Source organism: Nilaparvata lugens, chromosome X, assembly GCF_014356525.2.
Source record: "Nilaparvata lugens isolate BPH chromosome X, ASM1435652v1, whole genome shotgun sequence".
Lineage (NCBI taxonomy): Eukaryota > Metazoa > Arthropoda > Insecta > Hemiptera > Delphacidae > Nilaparvata > Nilaparvata lugens.
In genome coordinates, this window is record NC_052518.1 from 26,801,082 (window position 1) to 26,827,007 (window position 25,926).

The 25,926-nt window shown below is 33.5% G+C and overlaps 2 protein-coding genes across 2 annotated transcripts in view; one reads left to right on the forward strand and one right to left on the reverse strand.

Annotated features, from left to right (window-relative positions):
* Positions 1 to 8,969: 8,969 nt before the first annotated feature.
* LOC120354929 lies at positions 8,970 to 18,766 on the reverse strand. Its single transcript, XM_039443095.1, has 2 exons — positions 18,239 to 18,766; positions 8,970 to 12,360 (listed from the first exon to the last, which is right to left on the reverse strand). Exon 2 carries the CDS (start codon positions 11,760 to 11,762, stop codon positions 10,224 to 10,226), a length of 1,539 nt encoding a protein of 512 aa, XP_039299029.1. The 5' UTR covers positions 11,763 to 12,360; positions 18,239 to 18,766; the 3' UTR covers positions 8,970 to 10,223.
* A 3,795-nt stretch (positions 18,767 to 22,561) lies between these two features.
* LOC111044849 (contactin) overlaps positions 22,562 to 25,926 on the forward strand; it is a 104,163-nt gene continuing 100,798 nt past the window's right edge. The window contains exons 1-2 of the mRNA XM_039441866.1: positions 22,562 to 22,722; positions 22,916 to 23,094. Coding sequence (XP_039297800.1) covers positions 22,918 to 23,094 — 177 coding nt within the window. The 5' untranslated portion in view covers positions 22,562 to 22,722; positions 22,916 to 22,917. The remainder of the gene's footprint in view (positions 22,723 to 22,915; positions 23,095 to 25,926) is intronic.

The following is a 25,926-nucleotide window of genomic DNA, read 5'->3' on the forward strand; positions in this document are numbered from 1 at the left end:
ATAATTGATCGATTTTGAAAGGGAAACAAAATCCAAAATGTCTGACTATGGCTTGGGTTGAAACTTTGAAATTCAATAACTTTTGAACCGTGCAATGCATTGAGTTGAAATAAACGGAATTTTCACTTTGAGTTCACACACTACCGAATCACACAGCTCAAAATAACGGGACTTTAACATTTAAAAACATCTAAATAACACGACACATACAGACACTGACAATGAGTGGAATGCATTTCCAAAAAACACTGATCTAATCCGACCCGATTAGGACCAAAATGGTGATTAGAAACAGAAATTTTACAAGTGGAGGACCGTGGGTGAACAAAAGAAAAGAGCTGTGTGATTATAAACGAAAACTCACTTGAAAAACTGAAGAAAATACAGTTGAAACCGGGGCTTCAAAGCAGCAATGATGGTGTAGCTTTGTGAACTTCATGCCAACTGAAACTGGAGGGGGAAGCTGCTTTTGGCTGCTTCCTTCTACGATGAAGAGGGAGGGGTGGGGGTAAGGAAGGAAATCACAATAACAGTCTTTACCAAATATTTTATATAAATTATTTTTACTATTCCCCCAAAAGATGATGCTGTAGCATATTAGGGCTAAAAAATATCCATGATACACCTTCTGAGCTGTCTTTATAGTGGATGCAGTCCTCACAGTTCTCAGTGCAAAAAGTGCATGATAGAGCTGTTTTATAAGTTTTTCCAAGTGTTTATCCCATTTCATATTTTTTTGCAATTCCACTCCAAGAAAACTAGTCACTTCAACAGACAAGCACTCCCTCCCATTTGAAGCATTCAGGTTTAAAGGTTCAGCATGATGTCCCGTCACGGCAAACCTGATATAGTTGGATTTAGTCATATTCAACTTCAATGCATTATGACCAAACCAATTGTTGAGTTGATGCATAGCCGTTTCAGCCCTAATCATAACTTCGCTATCATCCTTCCCAGTAACCAGAACCGTTGTATCGTCAGCATACAAAATGAGCTTGCCATCTACATTATTTGGCAGGTCGTTTATAAATAAATTGAAAAGAGTCGGTCCAAGCACAGAGCCCTGTGGCACACCTTGCTCTACTCTTTTTCATGCTGAAAATACCAGTGAACTCCCATTACTCAATTTAACTGACTGATATCTATTTTCCAAATAGGACACGAAAAATTTCCCTGCACTACCAACAAATCCATAGAATCCAAGCTTATTCAACAACAGCTCATGGTCTACCATATCAAACGCCCTGGATAAATCGCAGAAAAGCCCTAAAGCCTTCCGCGATCCATCCAGAGCATCCAACACATCTGATACAACTTCAAATATAGCAGACTTTGTTGACAATCCCCTCCTGAATCCAAATTGTTTGTTATGAAAAATGTTATTCTCATCTAAGTGAACCATCATCTGCTCAAACACAATCTTCTCAAATAACTTGGAGAATACAGTTAAGAGTGCAATTGGTCGATAATTTTTAAGATCCTTCCTATCTCCCTTCTTGTGAATTGGTTTGATCAGAGCATACTTTAATTTTTGGGGAAAGATTCCTTCCTGCAAACACCTATTAATAATAAATGTTAGAGGCTCCAAGATAATGTGACTAACCTTCTTTATCACTCGTGATGAAATCTCGTCCCACCCAGTTGAGCCAGAATTTCTCAAGCTATTTATGGCTTTCCTAACTACACTTATTGAGACACTTCTGAACTTGAAAGGAGGATACTGCCTATTTATTTGCTTGAGGTACTCTCTGCTCTCACATGTTCTAGCAGAGCCAGACATTTCAGATGCACATTCAACAAAATACTCATTGAACAAGGAAGCTATGCATTGTGGATTAGAGTACCTCCTATTGTCAGCTGTAGTCAACTCTATCTTCTGCTCATCCCTATTTAATAGCCCCAGTTCATTTCTGACGATTGTCCAAGTGCCTCTATTAATATTGTTGGACTGTGCAATGAACATTTCATTGGTTTTTTGCTTAGCTAGTAGTATTGTCTTCTTTAAAGTTTTCTTATATTTGGCAAAATAGGACAGAAATTCAGGATGTCTGTTAGTCTTACTCTCAATGTGTAACTCTCTTTTCCTTCTACACGAAATCTTGATGCCAGTGGTCAATCCTAATATTTTGTACTAACTTTACTTTGTACTAAAAATACTTTGTACAGTATTTTCAAGTTGAATGTTAGTTAATCAAAACTATCCGATTCACAAATAAAAAATTGCTACTGAAAATAATGCTACTCGCCGACGATTTGCCACATGTTTGGGTGAGGCCCATAAAAAGACAACAACTTTTAATTGAAACCTTCCAAAGTGTTGCTAGTTCTCCGAGACCTTGCAAATGTGGTCAACTGTCCAGTCGAAATTCTTTTCATCCAGAATTGGATTAAATAACATCAAATTAAGGCAACCATCGAGACACCCTCAACGCACCGCCTTAAGGCTGTGCAAAGGCTAAAAATAAACTTTCTACTGGTGATATTTTTCAAAGTTTTTCGATTTGTATATCATCAAGCTATCAAAATAAATAAGTTTTCTTAGGAAAATATTTTTTCCGATCATTACTTTTTGAGATATGAGCGCCCGCAGTTTAAATTTTTGGGACAGAACATTTCAAATTCAGTAAGAGATAAATCCATGATATTTAGAGGCCCCATTCTTCATGATATTGCTGATGTAGTAGAATGAAAACTTTCTGAAAATATGGATATGTGAGAAAGTTATTCAATTTACCAAAAATAACAACTGAAAGTTATTTTTGGTAATTTTTAGTAAATTGAATAACTTTCTCAAAAATTGATATTTTCATGAAAATTTTGTTCTACTAGATTAATAATACCATGAAGAATCCATCCTCCAGATCTCATGGTTTTATCTCTTACCGAATTTGAAATGTTCTGTCAAAAAATTTTAATTTTAGGCGCTCATATCTCAAAAAGTAATTTTCGGAAAAAAATGATTTCCTGAGATAACTATTCCATTTTGATAGCTTGATGGTATACAAATCAAAAAGCTCAGAAAAATACCACCAGTAAAAAGTTTATATTTAGCCTTTGCACAGCCTTAATGCTCTCGGCCATAGAGAATATTTATTAATTTCAAAATATATAAAAATACTCATCTTGATCAAAATTTTCCAATCATTTACAACTAGCATAATAATTATCCACAGTATTTGTACTAAGATGAAATTTATAATTTCAAGTAACAATGTTTTTAAAAATGGATTAAAGTTATTATTGTGATTCAAATGCTACTAAGACATAATTTATTTGTTATTTGAATTTATTGTTTATTTCATCAATATTATATCTTTTTCAGGTCCTGGAATGAGCACCGCTGGAGGCCAAGCTTGAAATGAACGTTTCTGTTCGAAAGATGTAAACATAAACAAACAATTCATGTATATCGATTATATCAGTTGACAATAATTAAAATTTCTCGACATATTATTACTTATCATTATTTAAATTTGAATTGTATTATTTGTATTGAATTATATTAAAGATTGTAATGTTTTTGAAGATTTATTCTAACTGTCCTTCTCCAATAAATGACTGAACATTGTTTTAAATAATGTGTTACTTATAGTTTGAAAGTGTAGTATCAGCCATCTTTTGCTACCAAATTGTAGCAATACAATACAGCTCACTTACTTCAGTTGAATGAATACATATTGAAGCACGTAGAGAATTGAAAAAGTTGAGTGTTTTGAAGCTGCCTGCATACAGGAACAATAGTAGCTTCCACTAGAGCTGACAAGGTAACACGGAATGAGAAATGTCCCGAACTCAAGAAATGTACATTTCAGTACATTTCCAATCACGCGTTCTTTCCGCAGCTAGTGGAAGCTACCCTTCTACCTATGTGCAAGGTGATTAGGGATGTTTGACTTTGAAGATGTGAAGAACATGTTCCAAAATCATACAATTCAATTTGTAGTATCAGTGTTATGTGAACAGGACTTGTGATGGTATGGTAGAATTCTAATAAATATGTAAACCTGTCACATAATATCATTATTAAATGGAAAATGTTACTGGGCATTTAGCCTGCAGGTACCGTACATTAACATTAAACGATTTCGCCCGTGCGGGAAAAGCAACATGGGCAATAATTTATAATAAGTGAAGAAGATGACGAGATCTTTCACATACATTTTGTAAACCATATAAAGTGATGGGTCACGTTTTCTTCTTCAGTTTACTTACTAAAAATTTCCCGTCCAGTTTTTCACCTTCCGAATGGAAAAGAATAGTTTAATTGACTTCATTTCCTATAAATTTTCTGAGAAGCTGATAATTATAACTCTAGTAATGATCGATTTCGATTTTTTCCATCACTTGGAGTCATCAGTTCAAAAACCCGTTAGTTAAGAAAAATGTATTTTTAATGTATTTGTTAAATTATAACAAATTGAAGAATAATAAGAAAGAAAATGGCCAAGCCTCATGAAGCATTGTCAGACGAGTCGTCAGGACAGAAAGCACTCTGATTGGCTGATTCCCGAACGCCAACCCAATCGGAGAGTTTCTGCCCCGCCGACTCGTCTGAAAACGCTTCGTGTGTCTTGGTCCTAAGAAATTGAATTATGAAGTTAGTACCGTAGCTATTTTTAGTATGATTTATTGTTTAATTCTACTCATACTTCGAAACAATTTCCTAGAGAAAATTATGAAGGATCTCAGAGTAATATGATGTAATAGTATATTTTTCTAAGAAAAGCACTTTTTAGGTTCTGCAATGAACATTGATATTCGAAGCCAGTTAAACACACATCGATGTTTGGAGGTACATTTTTCACCGTCATGAATTTTACCAGATTAAATGAAACTTGAAACGGACATGATCACATCATACTATGCTTGTCAAGTTATATCCAATCTAATACAACATTTATAAAAATATATGTGTGTGTGTAACTACATAGTTACACTTTCAATATGACACTGCGTATAAAATTTTTGTAAAAATTTCCAAGGGATGTAAGTGAGCTTCCCCTTTCACTTTCGTTCAAGTGATTTTAATGAAATCTTATTTTACTCACGCAAGTGCCACTTCCTTGGAAAGAAATCCATTTCTTGGCACAAATTACATTGAGGAGATGTCCTTACTCTATATTCAACTCGAATTTTTCTTCTAAATTGTATGAGGAGAAGCAGAGGATGTTGATTCGGTACGTATGGAAAGTGTAATGTTGAATTACGGTATGGTATCTTTTATGTTAGTTGTAAAATAACACCTTTTTTATGAAAACAACTTTTTTTCATATAAAATACAATACCTAACAACTAGTTTCGGAATGTTGGATCCATTATCAAGTTTTTCTTGAACTTTTCTTAAGAGAAACTTGATAATGGATTCAACATATTTCGAAATTAGTTATTGTATTTTATATGATCAAGTTTAAAAAAAGGGTAGCCTTCTTTAAAATTATTTTTAACTAACAAGTCAAGTAGCCCTGATAAAATAGGCTACTTAATTAGAAAATGTATGTCATTTTTTGCCATTACACTTCTTTCACTCCCTATGTTAATGCCTTTTTATAGCAGGAGAAAAATATTTGTATGATTGTGAAAAAAGACAGTAGGCCTATTTATAACAACATAAATTTCACATTCCTTGCCCTACTGAGGCTACTAAAATTTGCATAAGCATTTCTAAAGGAGGGATGAATAAGGTATTTCCTGTCACCACTGTGCCATGTGTTACCATACGAATAAGAACTGGCATTTGTAATATTTAAAGGGAATGAGAAGAAAGAGGTTTTAGTTTTTGGTGGGTGTGATTGATGACAACTCTAGGAGAGGAAAGGTAAACACTTTATTTTACTTTACGTTCACTGTTAAACAATATATAATAATATTATGCTAATAATCACGCGGACAGAGTTTATTTACTAACTTTAATTATTATTGAAACTAGAAAAAACTCGCTATGGCTGTTAATTAATATTGGATTGAGCTTAGAATTCCTATTATCTAAACTCCTACACCGTATGGACCCTGGTCTGCACCCAGCACATTTTTATAGATTTTTTCTTGCTATTTGTCTTTTATGAACGCAGCGTTTCTAATACAGAAAAAATGGAGGCTTTTCCCTGGATCGCTGGCCTGGCTTTTCAACTGGCTCGCAAACTCTATTAGCAACTTGATAAGGTCCATGGATTTAATCATAGATTAAGTTAGATCTGTGATTAAATAATGTTAACTTATTCAATAATAATAACATTTCTGAAAGTGAATCCATATCATTAATCTTGTTTTCACTTAAATCAATTGAATGTTACTGGTGGTATAAAAGTTCAGGAGATACATATGTAACAATAGTTTAATATCTTGTTGTCTCACTTGTCAAGTGCCTGATTAACATATTCATTTCAAAATTGTAATAATTATTGGTGATTGGGACTTATATAAGTACTATTAGGATGACACAACAATGACGCGTACACGTCGGACATGCATCATCCAACATCATGGGAATACATGCCGTGCAAAGGCGCTAAGTAGGCAATGTGCATCACACGTTCATAGAAAATAACACAGGTCGGTAAAATGTTTCATGTCACAATAATAGAAAATCCTTCAAATCCATGCTACGATATTTTTGGATCTTAACTATATTTCCTGAAAACTTACCAATCTTCAAGCGTTTGATTTCAAAATTAATAGTCAGGTATAGAGGTGGGTTCAACTGAAATACCATATTGTGAGGTAAAATATTGTTCATTTTAAAATGTGGCTCTCATAATAACCTATATTTTGGACTGAGTGTTGTTCAAATTGGAATAGGAACAGTTTTGGGTTCAAGGCTGTTATTTTTTCCATAAGTAATATTGTATTTAATGTAATAACAAAATAATTCGCCAGGGTTACTAAATAATCTATTGGACCTCTGAAAGTGAGTCATCAATGAATTGCCAAGAGTATCAAACCATTTTCTCGATTGAATAAAATTCTTACTGTATTGTCCTACATTTATAATCAAGACATATAAAAGGTAAACTAAAACTTGTATATTTACCCTTTCCCAATTATTAAAATCCATATATTGCGAAGGACAAGCTAAAAGGTTAAAATGAAAGTTTTTATCAATGATTTTGTGGAGGTACCATTCAATAATAAATTGCATTCTTATCATCATACAACCCTGTTAATAAGAGAATAAGATGAAATTAGGAGCAGGATAATTCAAATAATATTTAGAAATAATGGTATCATTTTTTCGTATTAATACGGAATTATGTGAATAATGTAGTTAGTTATTATAATCGAATGGCTTTATAGGTGGGGATCCCTGACGGAAGTTCCATCTTGCATAAATAGGTATTTAATTTACGTCGTCAATGAGCCTCACGACTGTCAGTCGGGACCGACGATTCAATGACTGTCACCCATCTGATAACATAATCATCTATCTCTACAAGAATGATCTAAAAAATAATTCAGGAGCGAAAGATGTTCGAGCTGGAAGTCTAGTGTTACATTTGCAAATAATTGTCAATGGATATTACAGCAGTATAAGGGAAAAAACGGATGCGGCAGTGAATTATTAAGCATAGTTCATTATGAAGAGTATTCAGTCTTAGTGAGATCATTGTTACCCTGAAAGATGCATGTCCGTTTTCGTATTTATTGAGAGTGTGCTATGACATTTTCTCCGGTTCTCATTCAGACATTTACCATTTATTCATTTACAATGCGAATGACACTAATGCAATAACATTATAGAAGATAAAATGATAAGTTAGTCCTTGTGCTATTTTTCTTCCAAATTTATAGGTGACAAAGTCCAAGATAAGGTTAGAATTTCACGTGTACGATTTTTATAAAATTTTAGTCCAAAATAAACATGAAAACTATAAATTTTGAATATATTTTGACTTGAATTAATAAATTGATAAGTAATATTCCACTCAATTACCACTTGAAACTAATACTATTGAGTTATTTTGAAAAATTTGGAGCCATTGAAGAAACATAAACTTGTAAACAGTAAAGCCTGTTTTTAGATTATAAAAGAGCATTACCAAAAATCAAATATACATGGAAAATAATACCAAAGGTTACAAAAACCTGTTTGGGCAGAAAAAAAACTACTCAAAATAAAAAAGAAGTGTTACAGTTTACAAAGCAAATTAAGAAAGAGTAGAAAAAACTAAAAAGACAAGAAAAAAAGGAAAAAGAACTTCAGTATCAGTTTAACATTATTAAAATACTAACAATATTACACTATGATGTATATTACACTATATAACATGTACATTATGGAAAATATACGTTTGACACATTAATTTCATAATTTTATTATGATGAGAGCTACACTTTGTACAACGATAACAATTTCCTCTCATGGAGGGAAAACCATTTGGCATGGTTTCGAACACCGTTGAGAACATTCAATGCGGTATAATGCGACGAATAATAATAGTAATTTATATTTGATGGTGTACAATCTACCACTTATAAAGGTGCGTACAGTAATGCGCCATGAACACGCGCATTTCACTTTTAATCAGCTGATGCTATTCTTATATCTGTATTTGTACAGAAACAGTAAGATACATACATAATAAGCATAAACTGATAGGACGGCACGCATCGGACGATTAGATTTGATGCATTGTTTTCAATTGTAGTGCGCATGCCTATACGATGCAGATAGGTATGCGTACTCCAATTGAAAACAATGCATCAAAGTCTTAATAATATAATAATAATAATAAATATTTTTATTGCATAAAAACTGTACATTACAGATATGGCAAACGTCAAATTATTATAAAAACAAATAAAATACATGAAAATGATCAATGTCACAAAGTACAAAACACAAAAGTACAATAAGTTATCACAGCTATTAATTGATAAGTACACAATATTATTGAAATGTATCCACTAATTATCCATGTATTCCTTTATGGAATAGAAGCCACCATTCAATAAATATTTCTTCAAGTGGGCTTTAAATACATTTTTATTTGTTTTAACAGATTTTATTTCATTTGGGAGCCTATTGTAAAAAAATATTCCTTGATAAAATGGATTTTTCTTTGCTATTGCTAAATTAACATTAGGTAAATGATAGTTATTAGCTGTTCTTGTTCTATGACTGTGGATATTGCTATTAGTGGGTAGAAAATTATTATCAACGGTGCTAAGGATAGTCTTATATATGAACAAAGATGGAAATGTGAGAATACTTTCAATTTTAAAATAATCTCGGCAGGACTGATATCTCGTCAGTTTACACATACATCTAATGGCTTTTTTTTGTAAAGTGAATATTTTTCTTACATTTCTTTCAGAAGAATTGCCCCAAACTGTTACTCCATATCTCAGATGACATTCAAATAAAGCAAAATATATGCATTTAAGTATATTGAAAGTACAATAGCGGGATAGTGTTCTTAAAATAAAAATCACTGAACTTAGTTTAGAACAAGTATGATCCACATGAGATTGCCAGTTAAGACTAGAATCCAGATGAATACCTAAAAATTTACACACTTCAACCTCTGAAACGAACTCATCATCCAGCAATAAACCAATACAACATACACTATTTGAAAAGGTCATTCTAACAGTTTTACTAACATTAAGATGCAGATTGATGCTGTTGAACCACTGACAAATGTTATTGACTGATACATAAGCATTCAACTCCAGCCGCTCACAGTCATTCTCAGCATTTAGGATGCTAGTGTCATCCGCATATAAAGTAATATCAGCTCCTAATCCACTGCCCTTTATATCATTTATGTAGATGTTAAAAAGAAGCGGACCTAGCACCGATCCTTGGGGGACTCCAAATTTGACTTCTCTTAACTTAGATTTAAAATTGCCATTGCTGTTTTTTATTTCAACATATTGTACTCTGTTAAGTAAGTATGACGCAAGTAATTTCAGTGCAAGCCCTCTAACGCCAATATTTTCTAATTTATTTAGTAGAATTGTAAGTTCAACTGTATCAAATGCCTTGCTGAGGTCAACAAAAGTGGCTGCTGAATGTTTCTTCTTATCTAAATTATCAATAATTCTATTCACAAAGGTAACAACTGCTGTTTCTGTGGATTTTCCTTTTATGAACCCATGCTGGTCAACACAAAGAAGTTTGTACTTATTAAAGAAAGACACTATTCTATTTTCTAATACTTTTTCAAATATTTTTGAGAATGTGGATATAATTGACACAGGTCTATAGTTCTCTATGTTATCCCTTATGTCTCCTTACTTTTAAACAGTGGAATAACTTTCACAATCTTCAAGTTTCTTGGGAATACACCCACCTCGAAAGATTTGTTTATGATAAAGGCAAGAGGTGTACAAATAAAAGTGTCACATTTCTTTACCAACCAGTTAGAGAATCCATCATGACCTTCTGACTTTTTGTTTTTGAGTGTTCTTATAACCTGCAGAATCTCATCTGCGGATACTGATGTCAAGTATATTGAATTTAATGAATTAGTTGATGTGTTCCTACAATATTCAAACCTCTGCTTTCCCCTGCCTTTCCGTATTTTTTCAGCCACAGATACATAATGATCATTGAAGACGTTGGCTATTTTCACTGGGTCTTCAACTTCTGAATCCTCTGTTTTGATTTTGATTATAGATTTACTTATTCTATTATTAGCTCTATTACCCACCTCATTATTTATAATATTCCATGTAGTCTTACTTAAGTTGTCTGAATGTGATATTTGCCTAGTGATGAATTGTGTTTTGCATGTGTTTAAAATGTTCTTGTATTGTTGTTTTTTTTGCTTTAATAAGTTTTTGAGAGTATTAGTTTTGTATTGCCTATAGAAAAGAGCAGCATCTCTATATTCCTCCCTAGCTCTTTTCACATCATTATTCATCCATTTATTCTGTTTAAGCTGTGATACTTTCTTTCTTTTTAGCGGGAAAGCCTGATTTTTGTGAGAGGTTAAAATTTTTAAGAATGATTCATACATTTCATCAACATTACAAGACCGATATACATCATCCCAAGATTCTTTTTTCAGTAGTTCATGAAAAGCATTTACATTATGTTCATTATAATCTCTGAAATACGTGAAGGGTGTTTGGGGTTTACCCTGAGACCTATCAACTTCCTCTCTAAATATTTCTATTATTTGGGAGTGATGATCAGATATATATGTTTTTACAACTTCAGCCCTATAAAAATCTTCATTCAAATCGGTTGCAATATTATCAATAATTGTTTCAGAGTGTATTGTTTCTCTAGTAAAGCTATGAATGCATAAACTTAAATTATGTGATAGTAGCATGTCTCTGAGTGAACTGCTCTCATTTGTCACCTCGGCTGTATTTATATTAAAATCCCCTAAAATTATTTTGTTCCTGTTAATGGGTAGTTTTGACAGTATCTTATCTAAGTTTTCTATGAATGGCTTAACCTCACAAGAAGGTGATCTATACAAAGACAATAAATAAATCTCTTCATTCTGTAACTTAATTGATAACAAACAAACTTCAAGAACCTTTTCTTCACAAAAATCCTCCAGAAAATGGGAGTTTATAACATTAGATACAATGTTTCTATTATTTTTGAAAAAGATTGATACCCCACCTCCTCTATATGACTCTCTACAAAAATATGTAATTAAGCTGTAACCACTTATATTGACAAGATTGATTTCAGAAGATTTCAGTCCATGTTCTGACAGACACAAGATATCTGGCTTCATTTCATCTAAAACTACATCTAATTCTAAAAGTTTATTTTTCAAGTGTTGTATGTTCAGGTGCATAATTCTAATATTTCCTTTCTTGCAAACTGAATCTTTACCATTACATATTGAAGTTGGATTCTCATTAGTCTTCCTATCAAGTGATTGCTCAAGAGGTGAACAATCTATCCTAAAAAAACATCAGTGTTATCATGATTGTGTTGACTCAATTGAATAGGTTGCTTAGAAGATTCTACGGTGTCACTAATCTTAGCTGCAGTATTTAATATTATATCAACAATGTATTTCTTTCCGAGGTGGTTTAAGTGTAGACCATGAGACGTATGAAATCTTGCACCCAAACAACTCAAATCTGAAAAAGTCACATTAGAGAAATGCTTGCTAATATTTTTCAAGCGTTCGTTGGTTTTTTGGACCTCCTTATTAACACATGACCACTTAGGAAGATCATGTCGATGGGGTACGGAAAACACCAATACACTTGTATGCTGCAAATCCAACAGTCTCCTCCTGAATGATTGAATCAGATGGTTCGATTCGTTGCATGCCACATCATTAGTTCCTGCGATGAGAACTGCAAGGTCATCCTTCGTCATATCAGAACAAATACTTTTGCAATCATCAGTAACCGTTTCAAACTTGGCACCCAATTAAAAACCTGTTTGGGCAGAAAAAAACTACTTAAAATAAAAAAGAAGTGTTACAGTTTACAAAGCAAATTAAGAAAGAGTAGAAAAAACTAAAAAGACAAGAAGAAATGGAAAATGAACTTCAGTATCAGTTTAACATTATTAAAATACTAACAATATTACACTATGAACAATAACATTATAAACTAAAACAAAAAAAAGTGTCGAGCTTACCAGTTGTAAAAAAATGCTAAATAAAGTGGAGGCCTGCAGTTTAAACAATATTCTTATAATCACCGGAAACATCTTCATGTATTAGATGGCTATGTAATAATCTGCAGAAAGTTGTCCTCTGCCTACACCTTTTTATGTCCACAGGAAGTCTATTAAAAAACGTTGGAGCTAAAAAATTGAAGAATTTTTTGAAAATTGTAAGGTTGGGCTTAGGGACTTGCACATTTTGTTGATTCCTCCCAACTCTGCGCATATTAATCAGCTGCACTTCACCACTCCTTTCAAAAAACAGCTTTAGGGTTTTATAAATATATAAGTTCCTGATAGGCAGTATTCTGAGCTCTTTGAAAATTGGTGCAGAGTGATCATATCTCGTTTTGTAAGACATTATTCTCATAAATGATTTTTTTAAAATGATTAACGGATGTAAAGCAGCCTTATTTGCTCCCCCCCAAATTTCCAAGCCATACTCAAAATTGGAATTTATGTGAGCGAAGTAGATCTTTCTCATCAATTCCAAATTGCACATAGTTCTGAGAAGATAAAATATTCGAATATATTTCAATAATTTCTTTTTTATATAACCTATGTTTTCTCTCCAACTGATCCTACTATCCACCCAAACTCCAAGGTACTTGATGCACTTGACCTGCTCTAGGGGTGGGCAATTGCAATCAGCAGCCAAGGAACATGCGATTTTATGATATTTGAGTGGGGAAGGGAATTGTACATCTTTCCGTAGTCTGAATATGATATATTTTGTTTTTGGGCTCATCACCATCATATTGCGAGTAAACCACCATCTAAGCACATTTATGTCGTTCTGCATGTTTTCTTGCAGTTCTGCAAATGATTTTGTTTTATAAAGAAGTGCAGTGTCGTCAGCAAAAGCAACCAAGCTACCCTTGAAACCCCCATTACATAAGCTATTTACATATATTAGAAAAAGTAAACCGGATAATACTGATCCCTGTGGTATACCAATTGTCAGTTCTCTGAATGCACTAACAACACCGTTATTAACTTTAGTTTGCTGAAGTCTTCCGGTAAGGTATGATTTGAACCACTCGTATGCAATGCCTCTTATTCCTGCCAGGTACATTTTATCTAATGAAATCTCATGATCAACCATATCATAGGCTTTCATGACGTCGACGAACAAGGCAGCACATGGAATACTTCCATTGATACTATCATAAACCCCTGACATAAGTTTCATGATTGCTGAACCCGTATTAAGATTGCTCTGAAAACCATATTGGTTTTTACTGAAAAAGTTGTGCTGCCCCAGAAAACTAGTAACTCGGTTCTTGACAATTTTCTCAAGTATTTTAGAGAAAACTGATAACAGCGAGATCAGACTATAATTTGTAGCCTGCATTTTATTGCTATTTTTTTATACAGAGGAATAACTACTGCTTTCCTAAACTCTGCAGGAAATTCTCCTGTCCTTAAACTTAGGTTGTATATGAATATTAAAACATCAATAATGAGGTGTGAAATAGATTTAATTAGGGATGTTGTTATATTGTCATAACCAGGTGATTTATTATTTTGTAGTTGTGATATAATATTCAAGATCTCCTCTTTAGTTGTTGGGTAGAAAAAATTGAATTTCTTATTCTATTGCATTGGAAATTTTTCTCGAACTTCTTGAACGAATCATTTATCTGTCTATTATCGTTTACTATTTGTTCTCTCAGATCATCAGCTATCGTACAAAAGTGATTGTTAAACATTCTGGCTACTTCATTATCACATGTTATCAGGGACCCTGCTTCATCGCTTAGTGTTATAGATTTATTAATTTTTTTTCGCCTGTTAAGTCTTTGATTATTGCCCACTGTTTTTTACTGTTAGTCATATTCTTTTCAAGTTCAGCAGAGTAATAAGCCTGTTTTTTAAACCTAATTTTGTTCAGTAGGATATTTCTTTGGATGTTACGCCTAAGATTAGTATTTTCTGGTTGCTGCCTACACCTTTTGTATAATCTATTTTTCTTATCAATTTCTCTTTTTAGCTCTGCATTCATCCACGGTTTCAAAAGCTTAGCATTATTTTTTATTGTCTTATAGGACTGTTCAATGCAATTTTTTACTTTGTGGATAAATTTTTCCACCGCCTGTGAAACGGAACGACATGAGTATACGTCGCTCCAATCCACATTTCCCATCAGTGCTATAAACTTGGCTTCATCAACTCTTTTATTTTTGGAAACATTTCCTTATCATTAGTTTTTATGTAAAGAACAGTCATCCAATGATCCGTTATAGATGTCTGGATAACTTTAGAACTATAACCCAGTCTACTATTGATTTTGTCTCTAATGAATGCGTGATCTATGCAAGTTTCGGAAGTATTAGTAGCTCGCGTGGGCTCATTGATAAGGGATTTGAGACCGAGACTAGCCATTCGAACCAAATAAAAATCAGAAGCTCTATTTTGTTGCAGGATATTGAGGTTCATGTCACCTTTAATAATTAAATTGGAGTTTTTGATAAGCTTTATCGAGGAGGTTAGTTCACTAGTGAATGCTTCTTCAGAAAAAGCATGGTATCTATAGATAGCCAGTAAGTTGATTTTTGTGTGGGATAAAGATAGTATCAGGTGCTTGCAATCTGCTGTTATCATGTTACAATCATCAAGGCCAACACAAGCCAACCTATCTGATACGTACACTGCTACTCCCCCTGCTCTATTTGAATTATTGCATTTGAAATGTACTGTATAATTTGTCAAATAATACTGATTGATTTCATTCTCATCAACCCATATCTCGGTTAGTATTATTATGTCAGGTATTCTTTCTAAAACTTCTAACTGGAGGCTGAAAGCATCGAAATTAGCTCTTAAACTGCGAATATTCTGTTGTACAATTACAATGTCGTTATGATGAGCGTCATTAAATGTATCGTTACTCAGTTCAGTCATTGAAATTCATTGAATCTAGTACCTATACAGTATGGAAATATACAGTACATAATCATAATAATATTAAGCTATTCAAATCGCGTAAAAGCCTATTCAATGTGAAATAATATGCATCATCATTTGAACTTATATTATTATTGCTCACATAAACTACCAATAATTTATCTTTATGCAACTCAAGAACTTTATTTCAAAATATTCAAGTACCATAATTTATTTATGTACACCGAAACATTTAACTGGACGGGTAGTAGACGAAAATTTATTAAGGTTGAGATAATTGTTGATACGAAAAATAAAAATATCCTTTTTACTAGTACGGTTGTGTTAATCACTGTCGTCAAACAACCAGTATAAATTCGAGCGAGGAGCAAGTATTTCAGAATAAGAATAGAACATATAAAACTCTCACATCAAGTAGAAGCTAGAAGGAATTCGGGAGAATGAGAGTGCACCGGCTTCAGAGACATTACCACTCAGGGCCGGAAAAGAGTATCTTACATAGATAATCACTCCCCCGCCACCTTTACTAATGGTCGTTTCTAAGAGTAAATATTCAACAAGAATACCGTAAGCTTACGATTGTAAACTAGGTTTGAGTCAAGACTCGCTTAATACTACAATATCCAGAGGAGCTGAGGATATCATTGAGTTAAAATGCGCCGGCATAGATTGAATGTTTGTATGACATATTTTCAAGGAGTTGTTGATCATTGAAGAATGCATCAACGAAATACAGTCAAACATCTAGAGAGATAAAAGTAGCCTGGATAAATTTAAAACAAATTGTTACATTCTTTCAAGAACTGCTACATTACTTTGAAATGATAAGAAATAAGAATAGATTTGAAAGATAAGATTATAGCGTAGGAATCAACACGGACTCCTGCTCAACTAAAATGTGAAATCAACATAGATTTTTATTACTTTTCAGGTTTTATTGAATTTCAGTTATTATATAAGTGTATTGCTATTTTTTATTGTTATCCTAATCATCCTACAAAGAAAAAGTTGCCAACAGCAACGGAGATCTGCAAGGTGAACCTGTGCTACAATCAAATAAAAGATTCAACTACAATGACACAAGCTCATATTCTATCATACCTAACTTCTCTTCAATTTTCCCGCTTTCTGTTTACCCTCACATTAAATGATTTTCTGGTTGGCCGAGCGAAGTGAGGTCTAAGATTCAAGTCGATGGTTTGGCATTTCTCTTTATGTTTAAATGTTTATATATGTTTATATGTTGCGCATTTACAGCTAAACGTGGTAATAGATTTTCATGAAATTTGACACGTATGTTCCTTTTTAAATTGCGCGTCGACGTATATACAAGGTTTTTGGAAATGTTGCATTTCAAGGATAATATAAAAGGAAAAAAGAGCCTCCTTCATACGCCAATATTACCGTAAGATTATTACCTGTAGACTATTCATCATAAATCAGCTGTCTAGTGGACTATAATACTACCCGTTCAAAAACATCGAACATCTTGAAAATGTATCTTTCCATCAACGTTAGTAGACAGTGTTGTCTACTAGCTTTGTCTTTCCATAAGCTGAGGCCATGATTCTAGTTTAGAGTATAGAAAACATTTTTCTTTTTTAATCTGATGATCAAGATTGCAAAAAATATTATTGAAAAGAAATTGATTTCTAAAATCATGAAAAGTGAGAAATGAAGTTTGTAGGAAATCCGCATTATGGTACTTTATTTTTTAATTTCAACACACCGATTTTTCGCCAACAGGACAACACAGAATGTTCACTGATGGGTTGATTGGATTGGCGTATCGACGGCAGCCAGACCTGATAACAGCGCTCACACTCACATTTCGGGACGACACGTGAAGGTTCGATAGGACAGGAAGCTCTATGTTTATTTAGGATTTTTTCTAGACATTTTAAATTGATAAATTATTTATTAATTTTTAAGAAAACATAACAACAGGTCAATGTACCTTACTGAGCGCGAGGTCTACTGTTTACAGAACTACTAGTATACATTTAACCTTTATCAGAAAAATCCTTACAATCCTCAATCCTTATTATTATTTATTTTTTGCTGAGGGCGAAGCCTACATGAGCTGTTAGCTTGTGCGTGGGTAATGAGGCGGATGCTAATAAGAGATGAGTGGAACTACAGTTTTAGGAGGCTTCCGAACCACCAGGAAGCGATTTTCCTACTCATGAATCATATTCAGAGGAGTTGGCTCAAGTGGTCACTCTTCCAAAGGGAGTAGCAGACGCATGATTCTCAACGTATCTAAGCGATGGCTTAATAGCGCAACCACTGAGTCAAACCGCTTCTTAAATTTTGCACCAAACCTTAATTATTAGTATATAATATTTATTGTTAGAGTTGTTGGATGTATTCCCTTATATCTTTGTATTGCCATTTGTCATCTTGTACCTGAGAATCTCACTATAAAAAGTCTACTGAAGTCATGAAAACCAAAACGATTATAGGCAAGGAAAATTGAGATGGAAAGTTAGTAGCAACTAGTGCTTATCATCAAGTTATTTTCCATCAATTTTCACCACCAAATGGAGCATCTATGAAATGGAAATCAAGTCATGCTTCCTGCTAAAATTCAATGCTCACAGTACTTATATGTCCAGATACCAAGTTATTTTTGGACGCGTTTCATCATACTGGCCTCTATCTTGAGCGTGACTATTCATTCAATTTCAGTTTATTTTAATAATTACTTGATCATTGTAGAACAAAAATTGCACTCACCCAGCATCAGTATGCTGCTCACCATCACCGGGCCCGCGTCTCTTATTCATTTCGCCTTCCCACCGCCTCCATCCATCTCGCGGGCCCCTGGGGACGACGACAGCTACAGGGGGCACTTGACTACTGTGACAGGGTCGTCGCTCGGCTGCCCACTGGCTCTAGGGCGGTGGTTGCCTGCCTCAAATATCACACAGCAAATAGATTTTCAAGTGAACGCTGAATGAGACCACATCTTTCTTATGTCATCTTAAAAATTAAAAAAAGCATTTTTAGACTTTCCAATAAAATGATTATGCAGGGCATGATGAATATGAATATATGCCATTTTATTAGTAATTTGCTAGTATGTAATTTATTGGTGGAAAGTACATTATTTCAAAGTATCCCGTTCCTTGCTCTATATACCATAACAGACTGCGAAAGCCAATTAATTGTGAGCATATCTTTTTTAATTATCTCAAAAAGAAACTTTCGGACATTTTGATTGGAGGATCATAAATTGCATAATGAGTACATGTCATTCCATTGGTAATCCACTTCTTTCATGGCATTTATTAGTGTTAATGACTTTATTTCAAAATTTCCAACTATTTATTGGTGCAAAATCCTAACCTATCTTTCCACCCTTGAAATATCAAAAAGCATAATTCTACCTGGACCTCTAGCATATTTCTAGCATATTGCAATTTTAAAGCAAAAACCTAACCTAACCTTATGAAACATTATTGAATATAATCCAAAAAACCTAACCACTAACCCCTAACCCCTTCACATTTAATAATTTAGATTTCAAAGCAAAATCCTAACCCCCTAACCTATCCTTTCACATTTGAAACATCAAAAAAGATAACTCTAACTGCACCCTAGCCCCTTCTAGCATATTGCAATTTCAAAGCAGAAACCTAACCTATCCTAATAACACATTATTGAATATAACCCAAATTAAACCTAACCTCTAACCCTTTCACATTTAATACATTAAATTTTTCGTCATCTTTAGAACAAAACATAAACATGTGGTTCATTTCATGAACATGTTCACAAACATGTGGTTCAAAGCAAAATCCTAACCCCCTAACCTATCCTTTTACCTTTGAAACATCAAAAAACATTACTCTACCTAGACCCTAGCCCCTTCTAGCATATTGCTATTTTAAAGCAAAAACCTAACCTTTCCTAATAAAACATTATTAAATATAACCTAAATGAAACCTAACCCCTAACTCTTTCACATTATTTGTTGAATGATAGACAAGGATAGCAACACCATTGCAAATCATACACTACCATTATAACGTGGACCTCACTACAGATACTCAAAGAATACTTTTGAATAACTATGTTATAACTGTGACTGTTGCTGGCCGTTACTCTGTTTCTGAGACAAAGAGAAGCTGCTCGTGTAACACATTGATTGTGTTCATGGGAGGTTGCGGTGCATGTACGGCTTCGGCGAAGTGAGCAGTAACCAGAAACCACGTGACTGGTGCACCACTACTCGCTCCCACCGAACGAAAATCGAATTCTGGTTCACCGTTTTTGGCGCGTACTTTTGAAATTAATCGTTTACAGATTGGTGTTGACAAAATAATAAAGGTGTTATCAATATGAACATTTCAGCTATTATTTATTATTATTGAATCAATAATAATTATTAATTTATAATTTGAAAAAAAATATTTTCAAAGTTATTATACAAGCTTGTCCAAGCCAATATTATCTTTTATGTAGGTTGCAACAGACCTTATCAAAAATGTAATGTTGGCCACATCAGGTGAATACTACTATTTTAGACCTATGCTATCTTATCACAACAAAGCTGGAGTATTGATTAGTTCTTATAGAAGCACTAGGCTAATCATGTTTTTCCTTATAAAGTTTTTTTTAATAATTAATGATGGCTCGTGCTGTCATCAATGAAAATTTGACTACTTTTTCTATGCAATTGGTGTTAATGAATGATACGTTTTATGGAATATTAGCAAAATGTTGATAATTGAAGTTTCTTGATTTATGTCTACTATCCAGACATTTATCTGGATAGATCCTGACCTAGGAATGAATCAACAAAATATAGTATTCTGACTAATAGATAACATAAACACATATTAGTTTAGTAGAATAGTTGATAAAGCTAAAAAATAATAAAATTTCCAGCCAATTAATAATGAATGAATTTCTTGCTTTTCGACTATCCTGTAATTGATTCCATCAATGGAATAAAATACTTTGTACGCCTCATCCTTTTTTAGTCTATAGATTCTGGATGTGAAGACATACACACGCCTTGTACACACGTCCGTACAGATTCGCGCGAACAATCGTATGTACATATGCCTCAACATTCACTGTACGTCCTTGTGGACGCGATCCACGTATGCCTCGGCATTCAAAAAGCTATCTGATTTGCAGACGACACGAAGACATGGTAGATGTAGATTTTCCACATGACAACAATGGCGTCATTCCATCATTGAAGATAGTTATCACAAATTGCAGCAGTATCATTTTATTTCAATGACTTATATAATAAAATCAAAAATAAAACTTGACAAACGATGTTGGTGGGTTGAACGATTGTAGGTTGAAGTAAGGAAATAAATTGCTACATGGCATAAGATTGACAGTTCAAACTTTATTAGGTTGTCAAAACATTATCTTGTTAATATACTGAATCTAATTCAACTAGTTATCTAAACAAGAATGATATCATCATGAGGGAATCAATAGCTCCACAAGAACGATTGGCTCTAACTTTGAGATTCTTGACATTGGGCGATTCATTTGTTGGTTTCCAATATCTATTCTGAATCTCAAAAAAAGAAAATTTCTACAATAATTCCAGAAGTTTTGATAACCTAATCAAAGCACTTAACACTGTCTCACAAAATTGACAGTCTTCTTTAAGGAAATTAGCCATAAATTGAATCAAATACTAAATTGCTGCCCATTTTAAACTAACTCTGCTCATACACATGACAAAACAGGATTCTCCAAAAGATTAGCTTCAAGATTTACCTTTAAGGGAATACTAGTTCAAAGTTTGAATAAATCTCTCTATAGATAGCCTAGCTATCTAAAACGTATAATATCATATTGAAGATTACAATTTTAATTAACAACTCTGATTGATAACATGAAACAAACACAAGATGATTTGATAGCCACAGTAAAATAATATTTGAGCTATACTTTCTTGTAGGAACCCTTTAGAGAAGCTTTTTCCCTTAAATTATGCAGTTCTAAATTTGTTAATCATGATACAAATTATTATTTATTCCATGCATGTTTCTATTTAAATATTTGACAATCTAAATTTGTTAATCATGATACAAATTATTATTTATTCCATGCATGTTTCTATTTAAATATTTGACAATCTAAATTTGTTAATCATGATACAAATTATTATTTATTCCATGCATGTTTCTATTTAAATATTTGACAATCCACATATCCTACAAAATTACAAAAATCCTACAATTTACAATTAGTTATTGGATCACAATTTGATTTGTCATTCATTAACCTAATTCATTTGAATTAGGTTATGACGCCTTCAATGTTTACGTTTTGCCTCACCCGTATGGCAAAATCGCGTCCACACGTACATTCAATGCTCGCCCGAGGCGCCTTTGAGCACGCCAAAATACCGACAGGGTTCCGGTTCGCCCACATGCCTCAGCGAACAGTGTCCACACGTGCGAATGCAAGCCCATACACGTATGCTCACCCGAGGCAAACGTACGTGTGTACACCGTTTTAACCTAACAAAACAGCAGACAACCAACGCTTCAACTCTCGACCAATAAGAAGCGTTGATCCCGGTACCGATTTTGTGGAACATACTTTTTGAGCGGTGCAAGTGAGCATGCACCACTCCACTCTGTTCCAAGATGGCGACCGGTACCTGAACTGTCAAAAGCTCCCACCGAACGCATTTTCGTGTCCTTGGTCGAATTCGTACATGTACCGCAACCTCCCATGAACACAATCAATTGAGAGCGCTGAAAGCACACCAACAGCCACTCTATAAATAGTTTACTACAATAGCTCGTTGGTATCCTTCTCTGTGCTGACACTTATCGAAGAGATTGAAGACGACCAATTTCCTCTTCCAAGAATTGTTGAAAGGATTCGTCATCACTCTAATTATGTGTTACCGTACATTATTATTGAAGGACTCATACTGGAGAAATAATATAAAAAAATATGATAAAAACAGAAATTGAATGTGAATGTTCCGTTTTGAAGTCAGGAAAATGATTGGATGAGAAACTAAAAGAATGATGAATCATATGAAAAATATGTTGGTTAACATGATGCATCTTCTAGGCTTGGCCGCCATAAGGCGTGGTTGGTTATTATTATGAGATGAGATGTTAGATAATTCAATCTTCCATTCTTCCTTGTTATTGTCAATTGGCGTTATACTATTTTGAATTATGGGTGTTAATGAATGATAATTAGATTGAATTAAACCAGTAAGTAATTGTTTAAATATCTCAAATAAAGTTTGATTATCAGACGATAATAATATTCTGTTTTAAAAGTAGATGTAGTAAGAATTCACTACTCATAAAATTTGTATTCGAGGTTAGTTGATCAAATCAAGTTTGACTTGTTAATTGACCGTTATTTTACCAAAATTTTAACAAATGTTTTTGTTTTTCTCAGTTATGGAAAAATACTTCCTTATTCTACTGGCTACTTTTGAGCTTTGTGGGACCCAGATTACCCAAGAAGGCAGCGGCGAATGGACATGTCCACAACATTGGCATAGATTTCAAAATTCTTGCTATCGTTTTATCAAATCACCTCTTCGAAATAGGAATGATGCAAGAAGAAACTGTCAGGTGAGTTATGATTTACCATTCATTAATCAGCTTTTGCCGCAAAGTTACTAAAATCACTTGATATGATTTTTCTGTTTTCTCATATCTGCACTCTGCAGTGACTTATACCTCATAGTCTCTGCAATTATGATGTCAACTCCTATTGAATCTATCTGTGACATTTTCAGTTAGTTGGCATCAAATTGTGGCTCATCAATATTCAAGATGTTGGTTTTTTCTTTAAAATAGTAATAGGCACTCAAGGCCAGTCACCACTTCTACTTGATGTTTCACCAAATAGAATCGAAAACGTTAGGACACCATTACACCTGCATAATATAATAGTGAATATGAAGCCAATATTATGCAGCGGCTCTATAGTGAGGTCCACGTTATAATGGCAGTGGATAAAGATAGAAGAATAGCGATGCCGATTCTCTGCATTAATTAATTATATTTCTACACTGTAAAAAACGTAATTGGCATCGTTGAAGACCTATAAAAGGATAGTACCACCGGCTTTGTCGAATGATAGACAAGGATAGCAAAACCAAAGTTGATCAAATACTGTCATTATAACGTGAACCTCACTTATATATGGTTGGTCGCTTAGGCTAGGCGCACACCAGTTAGTCAAGACACAAGACAAGACAACTTCAGTCCTATTGAACACACACACCAATCAGTCACATTAGTCATGTCGGACCATGAAATTGTTGCCGGTGCGCTTATGATATCAGAGTGGATTTGCTTGTAAGAAAGAAATGTTTTCCAATATTAATTAAATTGTAAACTGTCATATCTATTTTTTCTTCTTCATTATATAGGCCTAGTTAATTTTCAATTTATGTACAACTTTTATACTTTTCATCTGATTTTCCTGAGAGCGTTATGCACGTTATACAATTGTTTGCATTATATAATTTAGAATTAAAAGCTTTGTATGTCTTATACATCTTATAGTATTCTAATTTTGGTTATCTTTGATTTTCATTTTCAATTCTAAACTTATTTTCAATTGTTTATTTTATTGTCATGGAGGCAACATCTGATTTTCCTGAGAGCGTTATGCACATTATACAATTGTTTGCATTATATAATTTAGAATTAAAAGCTTTGTATGTCTTATACATCTTATAGTATTCTAATTTTGGTTATCTTTGATTTTCATTTTCAATTCTAAACTTATTTTCAATTGTTTATTTTATTGTCATGGAGGCAAAATGAATCACCAATCGGTTGCTTCCACACATTTTTTGTATGAATTGAGCAAATAGGAAACACTGGATTCATCCATATATAGTGAGGTCCATGTTATAATGGCAGTGGGTAAAGATAGGAGAACAGCGTTGCCGATTCTCTGCCTCAATTAATTATATTTCTACATTGTCAAGAACTGATTTGGCATCATTGCGGAACTAGAAAAGGATAGTACTACCCGCTTTGTCGAATGATAGACAAGAATAGCAACACCAAAATCAATCAAAATACTGTCATTATAACGTGGACCTCACTTTAGTAGGAACCCGGGAGGAAGAAAAAATATATATGGAGAATTTTACTCTAGAGCTGAAAAGTGATGAAGAAACATTTCATGATTACACACGATTAACATTGGAATCATTCAAAATCTGCAAAATAGATTGACAAAACAGAACACAAATTTTAGGAAAAGCTATTATTGAATTATTATAAAAAATTATTTCGACCATATTCCTATTATGGTCTTTGATTGTAAATAGGTTCTCTTGATTGAACGAGCAACACAAATTTTTCATCATCAGTTATCATGAACCCTGAATTTACACTTACCACAACTACGAAAATGAATTTACACTGACACACTGTGGAAATGAATTTACACTGACCATAACTACCGCTTGTCTAATGATGACTGATAGAAATGGTGCACACTCCATCCGATTAGATTTGGAGGAAAGACACGTTTATACATGTCTATTTGCAATGACTAATCAGTGTGAGTTGCATCATAAGCAAAAATGTGAATTATTTGGACTAAACGTGTCTGATTATTTCTTGTCTTGTCTTGAATAACTGGTGTGCGCCTAGCCTAGTCTCTACTTTTCTAGACAAATATTTGTCTAGTCAAAATCGAATAACAGTAAACCGGGTGAGTGTACCAATTTTTGGGGAGTTGATATTTTAAATAGCTTGCAATCAATAAGTTGAAACAAATCACTTGCAATATTATTTATTGTATTCTGCAATGTTCAAAGAATATTTTTCGTCATAAATAAATATATTTCTTCACTTGAAAAATATATTTTTGAAAATAAGGGACAATGTTACCCACGGGTTGGGGTGACATACAATTTTGAAAAATGAATGGATTCAAGTTTATTTTCAAGACAATGTAAAACTAACTGCAAACTTTTAAAATGAATAATAACATTGAAAACAAATAAAATCCACTTCAAAAAATCACAAACTATTTATTGAAAAATATTTCTGTTTCTGCTGCCCAAATATCTTTTGTACCGTTGAGGCATTATGGCTATAGCTGCAGAATCTGCAATAATAGTTATTTGTATATCTGGAGTGGAAAATACAGCTTTTTCTCCCTGAGGGAAAAGTTCGATTCCCTGAACAATTTCCTTGAGGGAGAAAAATCATTCCTCACTCGTAATGTACACATTTTTCCTCCACATACATTTATAAAAACTTGCAAATAAAATAATTTCAAAAACTTACGTGACCGTTAACAATTTGTTACAGCATAACCTAAAAAGTAAACAGTTCTGAACTGGCAGTTAGCAGAGTTCACTGTCGACTGCGCTATTTGTTGGCAAAAGTTGTAACAATGACAGCCGACTCAAAACAATGATGAAGTTC